The sequence below is a fragment of the Gopherus evgoodei genome, chromosome 7, assembly GCF_007399415.2.
Source record: "Gopherus evgoodei ecotype Sinaloan lineage chromosome 7, rGopEvg1_v1.p, whole genome shotgun sequence".
NCBI classification, from domain to species: domain Eukaryota; kingdom Metazoa; phylum Chordata; order Testudines; family Testudinidae; genus Gopherus; species Gopherus evgoodei.
In genome coordinates, this window is record NC_044328.1 from 85,051,592 (window position 1) to 85,076,488 (window position 24,897).

Consider the following 24,897-nt stretch of genomic DNA (forward strand, 5'->3'; position numbering starts at 1 on the left):
CCTGACCAACAGAAGAATGTTTCTGTCAATGTAGCTGCCATTGCTTGAGGGAATGGTGTTCCTACGCTGACGTGAAAAACCTATTTTGTCAGTATATTGTGTCTACACGTAGCGATGCTGGTATAGTCTCCATAATGCAGACGTACCCAAAGAGGTTAAGGGGTGACTTTATCACAGTTCATAAGTACCCATGTGGGGAATAAATATTTGATAATGGGCTCTTCAATCTAGCAGAAAAAGGTGCAACATGATCCAATGGCCAGAAGTTGAAGCTAGACAAATTCAGACTGGAAATAAGGTATATGTTTTTAACAGTGAGGGTACTTAACCATTGGAACAACTTACCAAGAGTCCTGGAGGATTCTCCATTACTGGCAATATTTAAATCAAGACTGAATGTTTTGCTAAAATATCTACTCTAGGAGTTATTTTGGGGAAGTTATATGACCAGTGGTAGACAAGAGGTCAGACTAGATGATCAAAACGGACCCTTCTGGCCTTGAATCAAATGCTCATCATCCATCGGAATGTAATATACAGAATACCCCTCAGATCCCCAATCTCCTTTTCCACTTGCCCTGCGGCAACCGGAGTTTTCCAATCCCAAAGACAGAAAATGTAATTTTGACTCTAATCTCCACCTCATTGCAGTTTCCATCCTTGTGACCTTCCTCTGAAGTCTCTCCCTAGCCAAGATTATGGTATGGAGGAGGGGAGGCAGAGTTTTTCCACCTATTCCAAGATCTGTGATCCAATTTTCCAGGCATTAGAAAGAAAGCAATCTCCTTTGCACTCCCTGCTATTGGATTACAGGGTTGCAGAGAATCAAACGTAGTGAAGTATGAACAGGGCAATTCAAATGGAAAAGAGTATGTTGCTATAATCAAAAGAGGCTTTTTAAATGTTCCTAAATAGACTTCCTCTCCATTCTTCTTCAGCAGTGCTTTTCAACCGGAGGTCCGAGTACATCTGGGTATCCACAGACTATGTCTAAGATTTCCAAAGGGGTCCATACTGCCACTTTAAATGTATTAGAAGTCTGCAAATGAGATAAGGTTGAAAACTGCTGCTCTATAGTATTGCCACTTTATGCCTACTCGATGACCATGCACATTAGAGGAAAGGGAGAAATTCCAAGAATATTTGGAAGACTAAGGCTTATTCTTCCTTTAAACTGGGGATAAAACAGAGGGAAGAAAAGTAAGACATTGCAAAGGTGGAAAACAAAGTCATTCTAGTTGTTTCAATTCTTTCTTAAGCAAGCTGTGAAACACACCTCCAATTGCCTCTTATAGGATCCTGTCTTTCTCCTCCTGTCCCTGCAACGATTTATTTCTGTGTCAGTCTGCAATGTTGGCTCATTTCCAAAAGTCAGTGGGTTTCTAAGATAAAAGTGTGGGTTTTGTAGAAGGAGAAAGAGGAGCAGGGAGGTGGGGTAAAAGGGAGAAATAGCACTGATGTGACTTTTGATCAGACTCTACACAGCTCTCTTATTCTAAACCTAGCAAGGGGAGCTGCAGCAGCTGCTTCATGAAATTGTAAAATGCTTTTTGAAGAGATGGATTTCACTGACATGATGTGCCATCCATTATCATTCTCCTGGACATGATGTGCCAGGGAAACACTCACACTAAGGCTATGTTAACAGAGAGGCAGATTGTCCGACTGGTGCAGCTGCAAGTCCCTCTCAAAAGAGCTGAGCTAACATTTCACACCAGGCAAGTGGCAGGAGGAGGACGAAGCTGCCAGTGATGTTTATTCCATCTGTGCAAGAGAAGGATCACAGAGACAAGTCAAGCTGGAGAAGGAGAAGAGTCACTGATCTATCATTGCACAGCACTTCATGATACTAAGTAGATTACCTACCCATTGCAGGTTCTCTCCCTGGATCTAAATGGTGGTGGTCATTTTCAATTCTCATATGTTCCACATCTTGTAAAAATCTACTTCTTTATTTACACTGACTGTTAGGCACATATAAGCACACACACACAAAACTACCCCCTTTTTAAACAGAGAGAGCATCAGTTGGTTTATCTTCACCCTTTCATAAAAGGAAGTAAAAGAGAAAGAGATACTGAATTTTCTTATCCAAACTCACAGGCACAATCCCGACCAGTTAGTTAACTATTCTTGACAGTAAGTGGGGGCACTCATGAGCCTCAAACAGATCCTGTCCAGTTCAGCTCCTACAAGTTCACTGGGGGATCTGGGTTCTACAGTACCTGAACCTCAAAATAAAATTCCAGCTACTGGGTACCCACTACACCCTAAGCTTCATCTTTCTTTAGGGAAGAGGGTGAAGAACATAGTATTCTATTAAACCAGCATTAGATAGCACCCCATAATCCCTAGCACTTTAGATACAGAATGTTTTCCTGCTTGTTTCCTCTTTTTTGGGGTGGGGTGGAGAAGCAGAGGAAAGCAGGGAGATGGAGTAGAGACAGACAGGTGCCTCTTGAAGACCTTTTGAATGGTAAGCTTAGGGGACAAGTCCAATAAGCACAACGTGTTCAGAAAGAACTGACAAACACTATCCACCTCCTCCCTGCATCATTGACCTTCAACACTGAAAAGGTGAATAAAACTCTCTCACTCAAAAAAGCTAGGAAAGCTGCAGGGCCTGATGGCTTCTTTCCAGAATTTCTTAAAAACCTTTGATTTAAAGGGAGAAATGGCTGGAAGCACTGTTCTCCAATATCCATTCCTCAGGACTTGTCCCAGGGATCTGCTATGAGGCGTGGTCATAGCCATTGACAAGCCCAACCATTGTAGTGGCCCATGTCACTCCTCTGCATATTACACAAGGTCATGGAGAGAATATTATTGGCAAAGATTATGCCACTTGTAGAAGAAATGTTACTGAATAAACAAGTAGGTTCCTGACCAGGCCGCAGCTGTGCTAACCAAGTATTAGCCTGACCACAACACACTGAGGCACAATTCCAGTGAGAAAACAAGACTGGGGCAATTTTCTTAGATTTATCTGATGCCTATGACACCATAGGGAGGAACGTCTTTCTCTTGAAAGCCTGTGTTGATTGAGATAATTTTGCTATGATCAAACAAACACTCCAAGACATTTTGGCCAGCTGTAGGTTTTACTTTTTTGTTGGTGACCAGATCAGCAGGCCATGCACTCACAATGACGGCCTACCACAGCAACCAGCTTAGCACTGATCTTGTTTAATATCTGCCCCACTAACTGTCCCCAAACATCATTGAAATCAGTCTATGCTGATAAAATTGCTCTGACTACACAGGCATGAAATCTACCTACTTTGGTTAGGGTTTGTCCTATAGAACATTAAAACCACAGAATAGTTTTTATATTGGAGGCTAAAACCAAAACCCACTAAGAATGCCATGTCAGAATTTCATCTAAGCAATAGAGATGCTAGGATGGACCTGCACACAGACTTCAGTGGCCAGCAGCTTTTTGTTATCCTAGCTTGAACTGTTGTGGAATGACATTAGACCAAAGCCCTGCATACCACCAGCATCTGAAAAGTATCCACGACAAAATAAAGAGGCATGTAAATATTATCCAGAAACCAGCAGGAACAACCTGGGAAGCCAGTGCAAATAAACTCTGCAGACCTCTACACTAGCCTTTGTCCACTCTACTGCAGTCTTAAGTTAAAAAAACATCAATTTGCCTTATTTTTCCTTGTCTTCCAGGCAGAGTTAGCATCTGTATCTAGACTATATTGTCTAATATAGATACAATGTTAAGTGTCTTAGGGTACATCTATACTACCCGCTGGATCGGCAGGTAGTGTTCAATGTATCAGGGATCCATTTATTGCATCTCGTCTAGATGCGATAAATAGATCCCCGAATCAACGCCTGTACTCCACCTCGGCAGGAGGAGTAAGCCGAGTCGATGGAGGAGCTGCAGTGGTCGACTCGCCACTGTGAGGATGGCCAGGTAAGTCAAACTAAGATACTTCAACTTCAGCCACACTAAGTTGCGTATCTTAATTCGAACACCACCACCACCCCCAGTGTAGCCCAGGCCTTAGAAATGCACATATATGTATTAAAAACTCAAACTGGGGTTTCATGAATATGGATAGTCAGAAATTTCAAGTACTGGCAATGGAAGGGGGTAGATAAGCACTGAATAATTTAAGTACTAGAATTTAATGATAATACCAGGGTGGGTAAAAATCAATGCTTTTTTAAAAAAAATGATTTTTTAATTTAAATTGGATTTTTTTGATAAAATGCTTTTTGAGGAAATAACCTACCTAAAGATAATTTTATATAAGATACATTATAGCTCAAAAAGATATCATCATGGAATAGGGATTATAAATTCTAACTCTATAGTATGAGACAATATATTCATGTAATATTTAAAAAAAGTTTTGTAAATGAGTTCTAATAGTTCATGGATTAGGGACCCAACCTTAGAGGACCTTCTGTATAGACTAGTGCTCAGTCTAGAAGATACCATCAAAGATGCTTAGTATTGCAGTTCTCAAACTGTGGATTTTTGTCTCCAGAAATAACATGCTTGTTAACAGCAAAAATGTTTTAAAATAAATAAATAATATATAGAGGTGAGAAATAACAGACCTCAACTCTATTGTCCCTCTGCAAATTTGTGTACACAGAGTCAATCCCTTACCTCTCTCTAAAAGTTCAAAGTTTAAAAAAGTTCAATGAATAGAAGATTGTTGGGAGCGGAACAGATCTGGATAAGGAGATGATGTCTGGAGATAAACGTGAGGAGAGAGAGACAGGCAGCAGAAACAAAAGTGAAACTGTTTGAGCAGCATATTCCAGAAGTCTTGAGGTCAACCTTCATTGATTTGAGGTCTATCATACCATTCTCTCACTAGAAGGGAAAACCTATAATGGCAGGAGGCTGTAAAAGAGACCCAGTTTGGGAATATTTTAATTAAGTTCCTCTACCTGTGGGTGAAAAATGCAAACAGTGCAACAAAGAAATGCAAGGCCTGGTTGCCCGAATAAAACAATATCATGAGAAATGTTCCTTCTCAGGAGGAAGCTGCACTGAAGATGATGAAAGGAACATGTCTGAACATACAGGATCTTCAGGTTAGTAAACTTTTTTATTTCATACTTCTTTCTTAAGAACTGCCTGTATTCCTTCTGGACTATTCTTGAATTCTTATGTTTGAGCAAAAAAATATAGTTGTTACTCTATGGTACTATCCTTTTAGATGCAGTTGTGATAAAAAATAAGTAGCTGAAATAGGCAGATCTTCCTTTTACAATTTCATGTTTAAAGTAGTACTGAGTGTCAGTGAATGCAATAAGTAATACTAAATGAGCAGTATGGTAATAATAATTAAATAACTGCACTGACTTATTTTGTTTAGGAGAATTCATCCTCAACATACAGGATTCTGAAGACTATCCACCTTCAAGATCACCATCATTTTCTATAGTTCAGAGTTATCTGCCAATGATAGTGTTTCAGTCACATCATCTATGTCACACAGCCACAGTATATCACCTGTAGCAAAAAGAAAAATAAAATTCCATCATCCAGAAACAACCATCGATAAATTTGTGATAAGAACCAGATTACAAAAAGAGGTAATTGATGAAAAACTCTCCTTTCTGTATGCTTGAGAACCCACACTTCATTAACATGGTTCAGTTATTAAGACCAGGATACAGTCCACTCAACAGAGCAGGTGTCGCAGGCAAATTGCTGAATAAAGTGTATGAAAGAGAAAATTAGCAGTGTGCAAAAGGTCTAGAGGGTGAAATTGTTAACCTGAATCTTGATGGATGGAGCAATGTCCACAATGATCCTCTTGTATGTGCCTGTGTAACAACAGAAGTGGGGAATGTCTTCCTTACAGAAACAATTGATACACTGGGAAATGCACACACAGCAGAATACTTACAAGTAGGAGCAGTAAAAGCTATAACAAACTGTGGAAAAAAAAATCAAATGTCTAGTATGCACCTTGGTCACAGACAATGCTGCAAATGTATCCAAGATGAGAAGACATTATTTAGAAGAGCGTCCCAAGCTAATAACATACGGTTGCAGTGCTCATTTGATGCACCTCTTAGCCGAAGACTTCAGTGTTCCAGAAATAAAGACTAATGTTGCTGAAATTGCAAAATACTTCCGTATTAACCACTTTGCAGCAGCTGCTCTGAAAAAAGTTGGAGAAACCAGAAGACGTGCAATAAAATTCCGTAGTGGACTGTTTTGAGCACTATATCAAGAATTGGCCTAATCTGATGTCAGTTTGTGAACAAAATTGTGAAAAAATAGACGGCACGGTCATAGCCAAAGTTCTTAACATTGGGCTTAAAAGAAATGTTGAACACATGCTGAGTACCCTGAAGCCGATTTCTGTAGCCTTGAACAAAATGCAGGGAAATAGCTGTTTTATTGCTGACACTGTTGAAATTTGGAAGGAATTCAGTGAGATCTTAATAAGAGAAATATGCAATGACAGCATTAAATTAAAAAACGAATGGGACAAGCACTATCCCCAGCTCATTTTCTTGCAAATATTCTCAATACTCAGTACCAGGGTCGAACCTTAACTGCTGAAGATGATGAGTTGGCTACGACATGGACATTGAGCAATCATCCCTCCATAATGCCAACTATAATAAACTTGAGAGCTAAGGGTGAACCATTCAAGAAATATATGTTTGCTGATGTTGTTTTAAGAAAATCAAACCAATGAACTGGTGGAATTCACTTAAGCACTTGGATTCAGAGACTGTTGAAATGATAATCTCACTTTTAACAGCAGTAGCTTCTTCTGCCGGTGTAGAAGGAATATTTTCTTCCTTTGGACTAATTCATTCCAAATTGAGAAATAATTTGGGATCTGAAAAAGCAGGAAAGATTGTTTTTCTTTTCCAGATTACGAGCAAACAGGAACATGAAGGTGAAGACAACTGAGTTAGCTGCAGAAGCCAATATTTCACGTTTCTCATGTTGACCTGGCTGATGCAGTTGTTTTAATTTTTGTTGTTTTTTTTTAATATTTAACTATTTTAGTTAAAAACAATTTTAACAAAAACCTGATTTAAAAAAAACTTGAATGTTTTACTAAATTCAAAAATTCATATGCTTGTATTGTTAAAATATTACGTGTTTAAATGTCTTTGTTTGGTGATGTTCTCCTGCTAATACAGCATGCCAAGAAAATCCTCCAAATGTTAATGATTAACCTGTTGAATTGGAGATAGTTCACCTCCCAATGACTTTATAAATATCTGCTTCAATTACCTTTGGTAAATGAAATAACCAAACAATCATTCATTTTCTGATATAGCTGTAAAACTAATCTGAAAAGTTTTCAAAATAAATCACTTAAAAAATGTATAGTGCGTACCTTCTAAAAATGAAACCTACATCTATCACTGAGTTGTGAAGAATCACAATACTCAACAGAACTAACAGGAAAATGTAAACTAAAGCCCCAGTCCTGCAAGGATATACACAATATACTTATCTTTAGAAATTAGTATTTGAGTCAACTTCAGAGGAACTACTCATGTCGCTAAACTTGAGCATGTATGTAAATCTGCAACATTGGAGCCTAAGTATCCCTCTCCATTTCCCCCACTTACTCCACAAATATATTTATACTCTTCCCTTTCTGACTGAAGCAGCATAGTCAGAAGCACCCACTCCCACACCATGAGTAAAATAGCTGTCTTCACTTTGTTCAGATTCTGGAGTTAAAATGCCATAAGAGCTGCTCCGGGATTTTTCACACACTTAAATATTCCCTTACACAGCTAGGTTGTCATAGCCATGGCACTGAACTTTCTAATTAAAACACAGCCATTACAATTTTACTTCTTACCAACTGCATGTCGGATATTTGCTATACTCATTACTTGCACACAAAAGCATATGTAAAAGAAATTGCATGTAATTGAAAGAAGTTATCTGAAGTTCTGGTTCAGTTTGTTCAAATGAAGAACCATTTGAACCACACTGCAAGTGAGAAAGTAATACCTGATTTCCCTCTTCTTCCCAATACAAGGCAATTAGCATTTCATTAAGCAACAGAGGAAGGAAGAGCCTGACTGGCTATCATTATTGGACAGGCTATTGACTAACAGAAGCTAAAGAGAGGAAGGATGGTGAAACCCCTGCTCTAAGAATGCTCAAATGCAGGTCATTAGACTAACCCTAGAAGGGAGAAAGGAGTATCTTAATTCACTGCTTGTAGTTTTCCCAGACCTGAAGAGCAGCTCTGTGTAGCTCAAAAGCTTGTCTAACATCAACAGAAGTTGGTTCAATAAAAGATATTACCTCCCCGCCTTGTCTCTAATTGATTGAGTCAGGTTTCCACCGAGAAGCATCAGTGGGGTGAAGTAGTCATAAGCAGAACATACACAATGTTGTTGTTTTGTTACAAAATAAAGTTGTTTAGAATATATACACTGAATGTCCCCATAGGCTTGAATTAAAATGGTATACTGCAATATAAGAAATAAAAAGCAAAACAAACATACAGAATACCAATAATCTCTGCATTTGGAGATCACAGCACTCGTATGATAAATCATGCAAAAACTGACATGTGAGAAACAACCACTCACAGCTATCATCAATACTTTCACGTCCTATTGTTAATGAACTTCCACCCAACCTATTCTCACTTTATACTAATACTCTCTTCCTAGGGTCCAGTCCTGGACCACTGTTCCTTTTCAAATCTTCATGTCCTTCCTAAAATTTCTACTATGAACTCCACCCCGCATTATAGGATACAAACAATTTCCTGGCAAATATATTTTAAAAATCTTAAAAAAAAAAAAAAAAAAAAAAAGGCTGAACACGTCAAAATGGTTAAGCCAAATTACCTAATACAGTTTTAGAGAGACAAGGCGGTGAGGTCTCTTTTATTGGACCAATTTCTGTTGGTGAGAGAGACAAGCTTCCCAGCCACACACAGTTCTTGTGACTGCACAGCCACAACTACACTAGTACAATGTTGTAGGGGGAGAGGGGGGAGTGGAAGTTGGGGGTATTTTTCTTAAACAACAAACTTTGATATTGCTTCATTGGAAGCAATTCTGAGCATTTTTTCCCTGTATTCTTCCTATGTGAATTGACTTTTGTGCACCAGTATATAACACTGAAACTGTTTTTGCTGCCCACTACCAATTATTCAGATAGCTGAGAGATGTGAAAGGCTCAGTTAATCTCTCTTTTAAGCCTTTTCTCAATAATGTATATTATTGTTTTCTTCCCCACCCTATTGCAGAAAGAGGTTAGAATTTTCAGATCTTTATTGCAACATCCTATTTATGAATAGCAATAGGCATGTAGCCCCATTACAAGTCAAGGCAGTTACACCACCAGTTAAATAAAGGTGCACCTGACAATCAGGATTTCTGAAATGCACTTGTCTTACTAGTAACCCCAAGTTCTTTTGCCCTCCACCCTCAAAAGGCCTTTAATCACAGTATCTCAGCAACAAGAGAAAGTTATTACAGAGCTGAAAGACTATTCCACTCAGTGCCAATCCTTCATAACTGAGACAGTTTCTACATTAATTGGCCGTTCCTGAGCTTGCTCGCTCTCTGGTGCTGGAAATCCTGGCAATTTCCAAATACTGTAAAGTGAAGAACCTAATGAGATCCAACCCAGTTAATCCTGCAAGAGGTTTACCTTGTAAAACAACAAATTCCAACATACCAGATGCAGACAATGCACAGATTTTCCCTTTTGCTACCCAGGTTATTTGTGTACATAACTGGAGGATTCCTACAGTACATAAGGCACCTGCCTGAAAGTAACATACAGGTACAGTAATAAAATACATCTGACTGCAAAAAAAGGGCTATAAAACTTTTGTGTTGTTTTAATTATTAATGTGAGAGAGACCTAAATTTGAGTTACATCCTTGCATGCATTTGGGTAAAATCTGATTTTACTGTGTATTTGAAACATATTATATAGAAATATTTTAAACCAGCTTATTTCCACTCCATTTCAAATCCCTGGTTAAACGTAATTTTAATAGGAATTACCTGGTTGTAGCTTTTTTCTTTCTATTAAAGGCTAATAAAGTAGCAGACAGTGCACCCAAAAATAAGATTTTTAAAAAAGAAAAAATGAGGACAGCATAATGCTCCAGGAGTAGCACAGTAACCATATTAGAGCCGATAGGATGACTCCAGGTCCCTGATCCTGCAAACACCTAGGGCTTGTCTACATGGGGAAATTGATTAGAATAGCTATTCTGCAATAGCTCAGTGTGGACACTCAGATTCCGGAATAAGCCTTTTTTCCAGTTTAGGTCTCTAATTCTTGTATCAGAATAAGTGTCCACACAGGGAGCTATTCTGTAATAGCTGATGTGCTTTAAATTCACTTCCTACCTTATTCTGGAATAACTCTCCCTGTGGACAACCTCTTACACGTGCATAACTTTTTGCATGTGAATGACATTACTCATGTCCATAAGCACTTGCAAAATCGAGACCTAGCTCCACTTCTCTCTCCTTGGTTAGCAGAATGCTATACTTGCTGAGGTGGTATATTTAGCAGCAGGGAAAAGGAGAGAATCAGCTACTTCCTTGAAGCATGGGTACTATCACTGCAAGCTAACACAAAGCTTACATAGCACTATTAGTTTCAAAACATAAAAGTTTATATAACTTGCTTGCAGAGATACATGTTTCATTAAGGTTCATAAACATGACCCAGTCCCTTTTAAAATCCTGATAGCATTGGTCTCACTGACATTGGAGCAGAGAATTCCACAGGTTCACTAAATATTAATAAAAGTAACATGCTGTTTAAGGATGGGATTTTCCTAAGGGAGTTAGATGCCCACGTCCCATCCTTAGGTTCCTTTGAAAACTCAATGCCCTTTAAGCTCTTTGAGTGTCCTCTTGGTTTCATATTACAGCACAGGGTGAAGGGATAGATCATTTTTCACACTACCTTCATAAAAGGGCTGTGAGCTAAAGTGAAAGAGGATGGCGTGTCTATGTGTTATTTTAGTTATAAACACAAACTGAATGCTGCAGGTTCTGTATGTATGCAAGTGCTTTGTTGTTCACAGAAACTTTCTTTTAAACACAGAGGACAACAGCAGTATCCTTGAGATTGGAGGGTCTGAAAGAACAGGAACGCTTCACAGTATCAAGCCAATGTCAAGCCCCGTCACTCTCCCATGTGTCAAAGTTTGATTGTAAATTGATTGGAAAGAGAAGAGGAGAACAAAATAAAAGGCTTTTACTCCTCACAAAAACAATGGAGACCTTGTACTGTAGTGTGGCTCCAGCAGGAGCTTCTACTGTGGAGAGGCAGCTGAGCCAGAGAAACCCGCTCTCCCCCTCTCCCCACCTTCAAGCAATGACATCTTTGCTATTAACAACTCTGTTGCTGTGGCAACCAGACTGCTTTTGACAAAGCCACATTGACCGAAAGCAACATGTGGGAAACCGGAATCGTTATAAAGCTCTGTGAGAAATGAATTCTTAAAAGAAAAAAAATTAGGATTTTAGGGTTTTGGTAAAAACAACAAACAAGCCCCCAAACAGACACACAGATCTGCAAATAAGGAGAATGTTTTGTTCCCTATGCCCTATGGTATTGTGAACAGGGCTTTAAATATCCCACAACAGTAATATCCAATCTGCCATAAACCTTAGAGAGATCTTAAGACTTTCAGGATATATATGCACAGAACAGTGTGCAAGAAAGACACTAGTAGTTCACCATCCAGGCTTTTCCCTCCCTCCTTTCCCTCAAAAAAAAATATTTACCTGAAAACCAATAATGGTTATCTGTTATCTTACCTACTCATGTGTTTGTAAGAGGCAACAGAGATATTGAATATAAGGGGCATCATGGCTAGTTTACAAGGCAATTCACTCTCACTAGCCAAAATCTCAATGGACAGCAACCAAAGAGTACCATTCTGGCTACTCTTTGTGGCTTCCAGAGATGGGGGCCCTGAGCATTCCAACAGAATTCTGCACTTCTCAACTCCACCCTTGAAATAGGCATCAAAAATTTGTCCTAGACTGTAGCTGGCTCAAATCCCACAAGCTGCTCGAGGGCTTATTACTTAACCATTAGCACGCTCAAAACAGGAATCAGGAAGAACTAATAATTTTGGGAAAAGGCCTGTGGAGAAGAGCCAGATTTTGAACTGACAATAGGTCAGACTCGAGATCAGTTCAACTTTAACAAGCTCTGGCTCTTTGGCCAGCTTGGTTGGTATCTGAAATTAATTTTTAAAGAAAAACATTCAGAGTATTTTATCAAAAGTTTGGCATTGTTAAAGTTGCTTTGGAATAAATTAATTTTAAAAAATTTGTGTTTGCTATTCCTCTCAAAGCAGTTTTCAGACTCTGCTGCATGAAATGCCATATTGTAAAGATTCAGAAAATAGGAAGCCCAGGGCTGATTAGCAAGCAGGCTGAACTAGAATTCTTTCCTCCCTTCAGTTTAGAGGTATTAAAATGCAAGGGAGTTATAGCTTAATCTCATTAAGAGAGCTTTGAATCATCTTAAATACCTGGGAAGTCTCTGTAAAGTATCACAATCCAGACAATTTACACGCTCTAATCCAGAGAGGCTGCTGATTCCATTGGTTAGGGGAGGGAGAAGTTCTCACGTTTTTCCAGTCAACTAGGTTTCTACTCTAGTTCCATCACTGGACACATGTGCACCACACTGCTGTTCAAGAAGGTTTCCATGTGGATATCTGCAGTATTAAAACCATGAAGCGGAGCAGTTCAACAAACTCTTATTGTGGCAAAAGAAATAAGGACTGCTAAACAGCAACCATTGCCATTGGTACATTACACATAGCCCTAAACAGTTTGGCTTTTTAAATTAAATACATCTTTAATTTAGGAAAATCAAGAAAAAAATGGGAATGTAGCTATTATCCCATCATATGGAACAATAATCATTTCATGCTAACAATGGCTGCTTTTCAAGAGTGAGTGAAATGTACTTTGCAAACTATTTTAGAATGGAGTGTTGTACAGATGTGAACTGATCAATAGTGGTTAATTTACATCTGCTTTAAATTGGTTCATTTAATATACAATTAAAATATTAATATTAAACATTCTATGTATGCTAAGCACCTTTATCTATTAAGTGTCTTAGGTGCATGTTGGCATATGGTCCCAGTTAACGCAGAATGTTACTAATCTGTGCTCCCTATCACTTTAACACAGCAAAATGGGGGTTTCTTCCCATTTTTTGGGCAGAGATTTAATAGCAGAGGGCTAGCAGAGCTCCTCATTTTTCTAAGGCTGCATTACTTGTACACAGGACACCTCACCACGTTTACTAGTGCACTATGAAGGCAAACCGGGCCTGAGCCTTCACATTCAAAGGAGGATGTGTTTTTCCTCAAACTGCAGAAGGCTGGATCAGACGTTCAGTTCAGACATCCCTGTGCTGCGACGTATTACCAGAAGTAATTAAAACTGAAGCAGACTTGTCTAAATAAATGAACGTTTTGTTATTCTAGCTTACTGGGTGTTTACATTAAAACTGATCTGCAAAATCCAGTTATCTGTAATGAGATGCCCAGTCAGTGTGAATTAGTGAGGTTCTACTGTCCTTAAATGGAACAGAAGGATTTAAACTATAAAGGGGGAAGAGATGGGGAGAAGGGTCATCTATTCCTAACACAAAGCAATCTTAGTCAGGTCTGATGAACAGACAGACAGACCCAGGTGACAAGATTTGTATCTGTGACAGTTTTTCAGATCTTCAAATCTGCTTGAAGCCACAGAGACACACCTTGATCTTCCTAAGCTTTGTTACAACACACGTCTGGATGGAACATGTTTCAGCTTGTTGGCACACTAGAAGAGAACATAAAAAGCACAGAGGGAACAGCAATACAGCTTGCTTTTCACAGAGACCTTAATCGTTTTACAGCATCCCCTTCTTTTCTGCATTTCCACTTTACAGGCTTGATGAGTTAGCATCCACTTGCTATACCCCTATTATACAACTCTTCTATGGTTAGAAATCAGCCCACGCTGGCAATAACCACAAAAGACTACTAGACTAACCAACTTATTTACATCCGTAGAGTGCAAGCAATTGACAAACTCCACTGATAACCAAACCAAAACAACTGGTCCATAAGATGCAGTAGCTCTAGACCAACTGCAGATAGGTAAGTGCTTGAATGATCCTGGTCTTTCAAGTAACCCATTGATTTGCAAAAAGTTTCTTGGGACAGATAAAATAATCCACTATCCACCCAGTGGATGTTTATTTTAGGTATTTCATACATGATCTGGGTTTGGCATCTAAGAACAAAGTTCAGGGTACCAGTCTCACACTATGCATATTTTAGGTTCTGCTCCAGTTCAGGTGGAATCTTCCTGAAGTATGCTTGTTTCACCCAGCATCTGCCTTCTCCCACATCCCATTAGCTCCCTGGAGCTCGAGCTCATTACATGTAATTGTTTGTGATAATGATTCTAGAAGTCCTGTACCAATGAGACAGATTGGCGTAAACAGATGGCAAGGGTTTAAAAAAAAAAGTTGAGATTAAGATGAAGTGTCCTGTAGTCAGAAGTCCGAAAATTCCACCTACATAACACAATCATTCTTACATGCGTTACAAAATTCCAACTCTGATAATTATATTCTAACACCCTGAATTCCCGTGCAGTTTCGGCATGACCCAGCATTCTTATTTCCTGTCCTAAAATGATGCAGTGTTGTTTTACACTGTTACGCAGTTGGAATTCTTCACTCTAAAGGATGACTTCAATGGAAAGAGAATTAATACCAACTTCTATCAACCAGGAAACTTGCTAACATTTCTCGTTCTGTATCAAATCATCTGCTGAAAATCACGTCCACATTCTTCAAGAAGCAAAAGGTATTGATCCTTCACAGGAAAATACCAGCCCAAACATCTCAAGAAAATGGCAATGATACCCATTATCAGGGGATGATTTTATGCACTACAATCATAACCATTGCCTGCATCTGCACTTTGAAAATGTTGATTCACTGCCTTGGTCTCAGTCATGTAAAACTGCAAATTTTTTGCACTCTGTAAATGCTGCTCTCATATGAACTTTGTATTCTCTCTCTCAAACTTTTTACCCTCTCAGGTAATAATAAAAAAGGCACTTAAGAAAGCAAAAGTTACCTGCAATATAGGTAAGTTTCCTGTTTGGTTTCCTGTTGCTGAGCTGTTCTGATGTGAATTCAAGGCCTGCTTTCCCAGAAGCTGGGAATGGGTGACAGGAGATGGATCACTTGATGATTACCTGTTCTGTTCATTCCCTCTGAAGCACCTATAATTGGCCACTGTCAGAAGACAAGATATTGGGCTAGATGCACCTTTGATCTGACACAGTATAGCCTCTCATATTTTTATATGTTCTAATGTTCTCGGGGCATTAGCTTATGGGTAGCCATAATCTCCAATTCTTAACTTTTCCAGCAGCCAGAAGATGACAGCCTAGTTTGTTCTAGGCTAGAAGCCCTGAGGAAGCAGGCCCATTCATACACCAAACTCATGTTGCCCTAACCAAGATGAGGAGGGTGTTAGTGTATATTGTGTGTGTGTGCGCAAGAGCGAAAAACTCACAGGCAGCCACTCTGCAATTTTAGTCCTTTTTCGTAGTGTATCAAAACGCTCAAACCACTGCCTTTGACCTTTCTGGAAATCTCAGTGTTACCCCTGCTCAGCTACTAAGTTCAGACTAGCTCAAAAGGAAAGAGATCCAGGGATTAGTAAAAGACACAGCCTGCCCATGGTCTGCAAGTCTCAAATAAAAAAACAGTTTTGTGATCTACAAGCCGTAATGCACTGATTCTCACTCAGTGGGGTGTGAAGCAGAAGTGGGTTAAAGAGGATGCACAGTGAGTCACATCCAGCTGCTGACCAATGTAAAAGTCTCAAACTCTGGGACACTGTGACAACGCAATAACAAAAAGAAAGAAGAGGCTCACTCCTGCTGATGCTATCCCTGAACAGCCACCCCTGAGTTTGAGGACAATTGTTTTCTCCCTCCACACTGTGGAAGGCTTCAGGGCAAGAGGAAGCAGTGCTCTAAGGATCTGTTTGACCAGCTTCTCATCCACTAGCAGCAGTTCATTGCCACCCTGGAACGGAGCACTGTGCAAGCACAGAAAAGCCTCCATGACCCAGAAGACCCTCCAGCCTCCTCACCTTTTTTGATACACCTCCATCCTATAAATCTAAATCACATCATCCTCATCCACTGAGATTTGTGGGATAGGGTGGGTGATAGGATGATTTTTTTGGCCACTTTGTGAGTCTCATTCCACAGAAGAAGAAAAAAGTGTTGAGAACCACTGGCCTTTTTCAAGAAGGCAACTTTCAGTAACCGTCATGTTTAACATCTTTGTCCCAGATAGAAAGCTGGCCCAGATTCCTTTATCTCCATAAAGAAGGGACATAATAGAGTGCTTTCAGGCTGATTGCAATGCAAGCAGAAGGGAAGTTAAGTATCAGCACTTTCTCCAAGTCTAGCTCCACAGGGAAGCAGAACTATGAAGAATGGGGTCAGGACACAAAGGAAGGGACAAAAATGCAAGAGGGCTTGTGAAATTACCTAAGTTATGAAAGTGAATCTAGGTTAGTTGCCTACCTGGTAGAAAAATAATAGATGTGTGGACTACTCAAAATTGCCTTCTAGAAGGCCACTGTCCTGTACACCAGTTTGTTTACTCCTCCACCCTTATTGTTTGGAAACATTGCTGTACAGCCAACGTGTCATTATGCGTATAAGCAAGTAGCCAGATTAGATTTTCTGAACTGTGGAAGCAGTGTGGGTGGCATTTCAATCTAATAGAAACAAAGGTGACAGCCCTTTTAAAAAGCGTATAACTGAATACTATGCCAAGCAGAGTAAACGAAGCCACATAACACTTCAGAAAAATAAGCAAAGCCACAGTCAGAACCCCTGCAGTATCCTGGGAGGATGCCTTGTGTTTTCCCAGTCTACAATGATTAGTAAAATTCTAACTAGTTCCAATTACAGGCACGGACTAAAGAAGACAACAGGGACCTCCCAATTACAATATGTAGTGCTTGACTGACACATGGCTCTGCGGATGAATGTTTCTGCCTCTTCAGGCGTTTTTCTCTTGAGTACCTCCGTAAAAATTCCTTCTGTTGAGTAAGCTCTGTGCTGGCTTTGTTCCCTTGTGAAAGAAAACCTGCTGGCAGAAAGCAGTGCCATCTGCCAAGTCAGGAGCAGATCTGATGGGAGAGTTTGGTGGTAAAGAGAACCTACTGTTGATAAGCTCTACCTTCAGCAGCAAGAGGATTTTTTGATTTTGTTCAGGGGACTTGGTTACAGGGAGCAGAGAGGTAATGGAGGAAGTGTGTGTGCATGTGCACACGCATACGTTGGTCCTGCTTTGAGCAGGGGATTGGACTAGATGACCTCTTAAGGTCTCTTCCAATCCTAATATTCTAAAACACTATGCATTATATGACACGCACAAATAAAGCCCTAAAAATACCCACTTCTGTCCCTCTTTCCAGCTTTTGGCTCCCTATACAAAAAAATTTACACACAAAGTAACATTTGCATTTCTCTACTTTTGAGTGTTTTTATAATAATTCATCCGCCCCTACCGTTTAACCCCACCAATGCGAGACAATTACATGCAAGCGGGAAATAGAAAGCAATGGTAGACTGAGAGCTCTTGAACCTATTTTCCTCCAAAAGGAGAACAAGCCTTACACTGTAGGATATAAAAGCAGAGTTTCTGAACAGAACGTATTTCCAGAAGTTTTTACACGGCTATTTTGTCTGGATGGGCTGTTCTGAGGTCCCATGAGGAGCAGGAGAGGGACTTGTGCTGCTTGGTTCAGGGTCCCCATGAAACAATGACAACATCCTCTCTGAACATTGCCACCCCTTAGTATCTTCAGGGCTCAATACAGATTTTTCAGTTCAGGACAATTAAATGATTTTGTCTATCCTTCCATGGTTATTTTTCTCTTTCTCATTTTTTGGGAGTGGCTGCACTCTTAGCCACTGGCAGGTTTACATAATTGCATATTTTATTTTGTACTTGGCACTCAGACCCATACTGATGAAAACTGTATACACAGAATATAGCATCAGCTGCTATTTCAGCTCCCTATGGCCTTTACACACATCTTAACACCTTTCTGTCCATTTCAGCAGAACAAGGGTGCACTCCCTGAAGTGCAGACATTCCACTGGAACATCACAACAAGACTTCAGTGGTATACCAGGTATATCAGACAGAATATAGTTTTGGTTGTGTATGTGTGTGTGGGAGGTGAGGTAGGGGATGGGGTTTTGTGTGCCCTATGTATGTTAGCACTGAAGGGGTTAACTGATTTTTCAGCATCATTTTTGATTACAGGGAACCTCAACATTGGAAGTCTCAGATCTCTTTCTCCATCATTACTTCTTCCTGCTCATTAGGCAAAGGGAAGCCTGTTAAAAAGCACATTACCTTTAATCTCCGACATTCTTCTCTGTAGCTTCATCAGTACTGAATTAGTTTTTTAAAATTACATCTATATCCAAGACACAGTTTATTACATGATTTCACAGTTACAGAATTTGCTTTCAAATTGATCTATTACCACAGAACCACGCTCTAGAACAGAGACTCTCAACCTTTCCAGACAACTGTACCCTTTTCAGAAGTCCGATTTGTCTTGCATACCTGTTACACCTCACTTAAAAAGTACTTGCTTACAAAATCAGACATAAAAATACAAAAAAGTGTAACAGCACACTATTACTGAAAACTTGCTGACTTTCTCATATTTACCATATAATTATAAAATAAATCAATTAGAATATAAATATTGTACTTACAATTCAGTGTATAGTATGTAGAGCAGTATAAACAAGTCATTGTCTGTATGAAATTTTAGTTTGTACTGACTTCATTAGTGCTTTATATATAGCCTGTTGTAAACGTAGGCAAATATCTAGATGAGTTGATGTATCCCATGGAAGACCTCTGGGCATCCAGAGGGGGTATGCGTACCCCTGGTTGTGAACCACTGTTCTAGAACAGGAGTGGGCAAACTACAGCCCCGGGGGCCACATCCAGCCCTCCAGACATTTTAATCAGGCCCTCAAGCTCCCACTGGGAAGCGGGTCAGGGGCTTTCCCCGCTCTGGCGCTCCAGCCAGGGAGCAGGGTCGGGGTCTTTCCCCACTCCACATAGCTCCCGGAAGCAGCAGCATGTACCCACCTCTGGCTCCTACACCTAGGGGAAGATGACGCTCTGCATGCTGCCGCTGCCCCAAGCCCCACCCCCTTAGCTCCCATTGGCCGGGAACCACAGCCAATGGGAGCTACAGGGGTGGCACCTGCAGACAGGGCAGCACACAGAGCCGCCTGCCGCACCTCCGCATAGGAGCCAGAGAGGGGACATGCTGCTGCTTCTAGGAGCCGCTGGAGGTAAGTGCCTGCCCCAGCCTTGATCCCCTCCCATCCTCTGAACCCCTCTGTCCCAGCCTGGAGACTTTCTTGCACCCCCAACCCCTCATCCCCAGCCACACCCCACAGCCTGCACCCGCAGCTGGAGTCTTCCTGCACCCCAACTCCCAATTTCATGAGCATTCATGGCCCGCCATACCATTTCCACACCCAGATGTGGTCCCCAAGCCAAAAAGTTTGCCCACCCCTGCTCTAGAAAGTAAGCTCACGTTTTAAAAATGTCTAGCTCTTAGAGCTGCAACGAAAACTTTGAAAATGTGAACCAAGCATAAACTTATATAATGAGGCCTGCCTGAGTCTGCAGACACTGTGAAATAGCTCTGAATGTCAATTGTTCCCTTCATTTTAATGAGTTAGGTCTGAAAATTAAATAAGTGTCAATATTAACTAATTCACTACGACAGACATGACTACGACTACACTCCATAATTCATTGCTGATCATTTTAATCAGAAACAAGCTAATGTACTTATCCAACAATCTCAAACACCCTCCTATGCCTGCCTGTGTGCCAGAAGCCTGAACGTTCCCCCACCCACTTATCAAAACCTGCAACTCCATCCCAATAAACTTCTGCAATTCAACTATGCGTTGTCAATACAGAAATCAGCAGGAAAACTGAAGATGTGAGCAATGCATTAATTAGTCCCTATGTTATTTTGAGCCCACATTTCTGTACAGATTGATATTTTCATGTTTAATCAATTAAAAGTCCAATATTTCTGTCTGCCACACCAGCATAGTACAGAATGCAAGAACCTTGCTGTAGAATTCAGGTCCAGCCTGCTAGAGACAAGGTCTTGTCCATACCACAACAAGTCATCCAGAAGATCACTAGCAGATTTGTCCTACTCTCTGCCAATGCATTCAGGGTTTGAAGGGGGGGACAGAAAAAGGTATCTGAAGTCTTCTAGATATTCTAGTTATCCCAATTAATGCAAAAGAAGCAGTAATGAGCTCTGAGGCAGTTCACACAATTTTGTTGCTTATGCCTGTTTACAGACTCAGTAAAGATTAACTTTGCCACTATTAGGGTTAAATTTGTACAATACTGCACAAACTGATAGGTAAGCCCTACACTTATTAGTGCATGTTTCCTGCTCTATTTATCTAAACGACACTTATTACCCTAATATCAGCTCATCATTGATAAGTGGGTAAACACATTTGCCCAAACCTGATATCTCTGATCTTTTTCATATGCCCTACTCTTTTGGAAGTAGATAAGAAAATGGAATTACTCACTCACCCTGCAGTTTTTATTCAACAACTGGAAAAGCTCCTTAAAGCCCCAAGAAATATTTTATAAGAAAAACAAACAGGCAAATATTTGTCAGGGACTCCTTTCCATCAGACCTGTAAGTCTTGGACCCCAGGATCCATATTGCCCATTAGTACTTTTTTTAAAGATGGAAAACCAGAAGACTGGCAATACTCACCAGCAACTACACACCACACCACAGATCCCCACCAGCCCAGGAACCAATCCCTGTAGCAAACCTCGCTGCCTACTCTGTCCCCATATCTACTCTGGCGACACCATCAGAGGACCCAAACACATCAGCCACGCCATCAAGGGCTTATTAACCTGCACATCTACTAATGTTATATATGCCATGTGCCAGCAATGCCCCTCTGCCATGTACACTGACCAAACCCGACAGTCCCTACGTAAAAAAATTAATGGATGCAAATTGGACATCAGGAATGGTAACATACAAAAGCCAATAGGTGAACACTTCAATCTCCCTGGACATTCTATAACAGATTTAAAAGTCACAATTCTTGAACAAAAAAACTTCAGAAACAGACTTCAAAGAGAAACAGCAGAACTAAAATTCATGTGTAAATTTAACACCATTAATTTGGGCTTGAATAGGAACTGGGAGTGGCTGGCTCATTACAGAAGCAGCTTTGTCTCTCCTGGAATTGACACCTCCTCATCTATTATTGGGAGTGGACTGCATTCACCCTGATCGAATTGGCCCTGTCAACACTGGTTCTCCACTTGTCAGGTAACTCCCTTCTCTTCATGTGTCATTATATAATGCCTGCATCTGTAACTTTCACTCCATGCATCTGAAGAAGTGAAGTATTTTTACACGTGAAAGCTCATGGCCAAATAAATCTGTTAGTCCTGAAGGTGCCATAGGACTCCTTGTTGTTTTTGTGGATACAGACTGACACGGCTACCCCCTGATACAATACACATAAAGGCATCAGGCCCTAGACCAGGGGTTCTCAAACTGGGGGTTGGGACCCCTTATGAGGTCATGAGGTTATTACATGGGGGGTCACAAGCTGCCAGCCTCCACCCTAAACCCTGCTTTGCCTCCAGCATTTAGACTGGTGTTAAATATACAAACAAGTGTTTTTAATTTGTAGGGGGGGGTCGCACTCAGACACTTGCTATGTGAAAGGGGTCACCAGTACAGAAGTTTGAGAACCATTGCCCTAGACCTATTGCAACAGATTCCTGACTGTTGATTGCATAGTATCCGTAATAAAAACCCTGACTAAACCACTCAGGGGAGAGGGCTGGAGGGGTTTCAGTACTGGTAGAAAAACACAGTCAGTTATATAAATGATAATTATTACAGAAACTCACTCAAGAACAGTCTGAAAAAGACCTCTTGAGTTTGAAACAACATACTGTTACACTAGACTGTCTCTCTGCATATCCAAGAATCTCCAATGTATCTATCTGTTTTACTTAGGCACCAACAGAAAAGATGGCCTTCTATGGGATTTTGAGAGATGAGCTTTGGCCTCAAAAATGTATACAAGAAAAGGTCTACATACCTTTAAAGCGCATTTCTGCTCTGTCACCTTGTTAAAACACTCCAGTACTTTGCCATTAACACCCAAGCCTAGCACCCGTTTGGAGAGCTTATAGTCATCTGTAACTGCGTGTTTTTTTATTTCTCCCCAGACATGGACAGGTCCCCCAGGCAACGATTTCACATTGCTCTTGCTGTCCTCATGACTCTCTGGCTGGGGCACCTGCTCACCCTCACTTTGTTCCATAGCACTGAGAAGTTAGAGGTTACAGATGTAGACACCAGATCCTCAGCAGATCAAAGCAAAAGCTTCGAGGAGTCCATTTGGTTGTATTTCACTCAGTTTTCCTAAACAAAAATGCAAATAAATATTAGCAATTTACTTGGTAGAATCAAACTCTGCTCCTACACAAGAGCCTCTCTCTCCTCCCTTCTTCATATTTAGATATCTGGCAATACCAGACTTACAAATGACTGAAGATGGCTGTTCACGTCAGAAAAGTAACTTTCACCTATCAGCATAAAGAACTTGATCAAGTTGCCTTGAATCATTTATTCAGAGGTAACAGTCAATCACTATTTATCTACAGTGTGGCAGAGCCTGGGGCCTACACCACGGACCCAGATCCCATTGTGCCAGGTGCCATACAAACACAACAAAAAGATGGTCCCTATATCCCAAGGAGCTTACAATCTCTAATGACAAATGTTGAAGACAGTTGTACCTATGATCTGAATATCAGCCTTACAGCACTGAACAGTGACTGAAAGGTTCAAAATCACCCAGTTAATTACAGGCCTAAGTGAACTTGGTTTCAAATGAGTCACTGATGCACCGACTCAGGAACAGGACTGTGTAGAGAGATAGAAGGAAGCCCTAAATCAGAGGTTACCTAGTTGCCCTGGTACATAAGCTGGAGAAAAAGCAGGGGGGAGGGTGTCCCCAGCTGAGTGGCAACCTGGCTATCCCAGTGCACAGGTCAAAAGGAAGTAAGTCCCAAGGTCTGGGGTTCATTGATAATACATAATTGAACAAGTTTTTGGGAGAAGGAAGCCCCCAGCCAAGGGATTACCTGGCAATTCCAGTGCAGGAGTAGTCCCTAGGTGAAGTCAGGTTGGGGGAAAAGGCCCTCAGGTGAAGAATCACCTGGCCACTCCAGTGCTGGGTCAAGAAGAGGGGCAGGTTTTAGGTGAAATGAAGTACATGGAGAAGGATAAGGCTGCCCTAGTGAAGAGTTTTGGGGCAGGCATAAAACATGTGAGGAGTTATGTGGCCATTCTGGTGCACGGATCAAGGGAATTGGGGAGAAGGCCTTCAAGTGAGGGTTTACCCAGCTGCTCTATTGCAGAATTCAAGGAGATGAAGGCCCTAGATGAGAGGTACATATAGGGTGACCAGATGTCCCGATTTTATAGGGCCAGTCCTGATTTTTGGGTCTTTTTCTTATATAGGCTCCTATCACCCCCCACCCCCATCCTGATTTTTCACATTTGCTGTCTGGTCACCCTACGTACATGACTACCCCCATTCAGCATCAAAGGCATGTGGAAGAGCTGGCCCCCAGATGAGGTGGTAATGACAGCCCTGGTGGAGAATCACAGGAGAGAACCCCAAAGTAAGGAGTTACCTGGCTAATCTATAGCAGACTGGAGGAGAGGAGGCCTCAGGTGAGGTGTTACCTAGTCACTACAATTAGAGCACTCTGGACATAGGGGGAGGGCACAGTTGGATGGCAGATGAGGGCCCTTCTGAGCTTCCTCTAGGCCAGGTCACAGAGGTGGGGGGAGGGTGCAAGTGTGGGCCCACCTGGGTTTCACCCAGGACCTAGGCAGGGGGGGAGCGGCAGAGCCCAGGTGAGAGCCCACCTGGGTTTCACCCAGGACACAGGCAGGGGGGGAGGGGCAGAGCCCAGGTGTGGACCCACCTGGGTTTAGGGTGACCAGATGTCCCAGTTTTATAGGGCCAGTCCTGATACTTGGGGCATTTTTTAATATGGGCTCCTATTACCCCCCACCCGCTGTCCCGATTTTTCACACTTGCTATCTGGTCATCCTACCTGGGTTTCACCCAAGACACAGGCAGGGGGGTGGGGGAGAGGCAGGTGAGGGCCCACCTGGGTTTCACCCAGGGCCCAGCCGGGGGGGGGGGGGGAGGAGGGCCCACCTGGGCTTCCCACAGGACAAAGACGGGGGAGGGGCAGAGCCAGGCAGGTTACCTGGCTGCCCCGCGCAGAGCTAGGGGCGGGACGGGCCCAGGTGCGCTACTGGGGGGGGGTTACCTGGAGGTGCCCACCGCAGGTGAGGGGGGGTGTCCCAGGGGGACGGGGCTGGTACAGCCGCGGGCCGCCTCCCACACAGGGTCCGGCGCGGTCTGTTCCACCAGCCGCCAGGAGAGGCGGCCGCTCATGTGACGCCCCGGTCCCGCCTTCCTGCCACCGCCGGTCCCGGCGGAGACACGCGGCCCAGGGGAGGGGCAGGAGCACGTGCTGCGCCAGCAGTCTGGGAAGGGGAGGGGCGCCGCCGCCTAGGGTACCAGCCAGCCAGGCGGGGGGAACGTACAGGGTACCAGCCAGCGAGCCATGGAGAGAGTGGCGGGGCGTGATGCACAGGGTACCAGGCAGCCATAGGGAGTCTGTGTGAGAGGGGGAGG

At 41.8% G+C, this 24,897-nt stretch overlaps 1 protein-coding gene across 3 annotated transcripts in view; it reads right to left on the bottom strand.

The window, feature by feature from the left end:
• The window catches only part of MAPKAPK3 (MAPK activated protein kinase 3), a 69,350-nt gene extending 44,716 nt beyond the window's left edge, over window positions 1-24,634 (bottom strand). For 2 of the 3 annotated variants that reach the window (XM_030570927.1, XM_030570929.1), the window contains exons 1-2: window positions 24,527-24,634; window positions 22,270-22,595 (exon numbers count right to left, since the gene is read on the bottom strand). In XM_030570927.1, coding sequence (XP_030426787.1) covers window positions 22,270-22,494 — 225 coding nt within the window. In that variant the 5' untranslated portion in view covers window positions 22,495-22,595; window positions 24,527-24,634. Of the gene's footprint in view, window positions 1-22,269; window positions 22,596-23,320; window positions 23,410-24,526 lie in introns of all 3 variants that reach the window. The other variant, XM_030570928.1, reaches the window with a different exon arrangement.
• Between the last annotated feature and the right edge of the window lie 263 nt (window positions 24,635-24,897).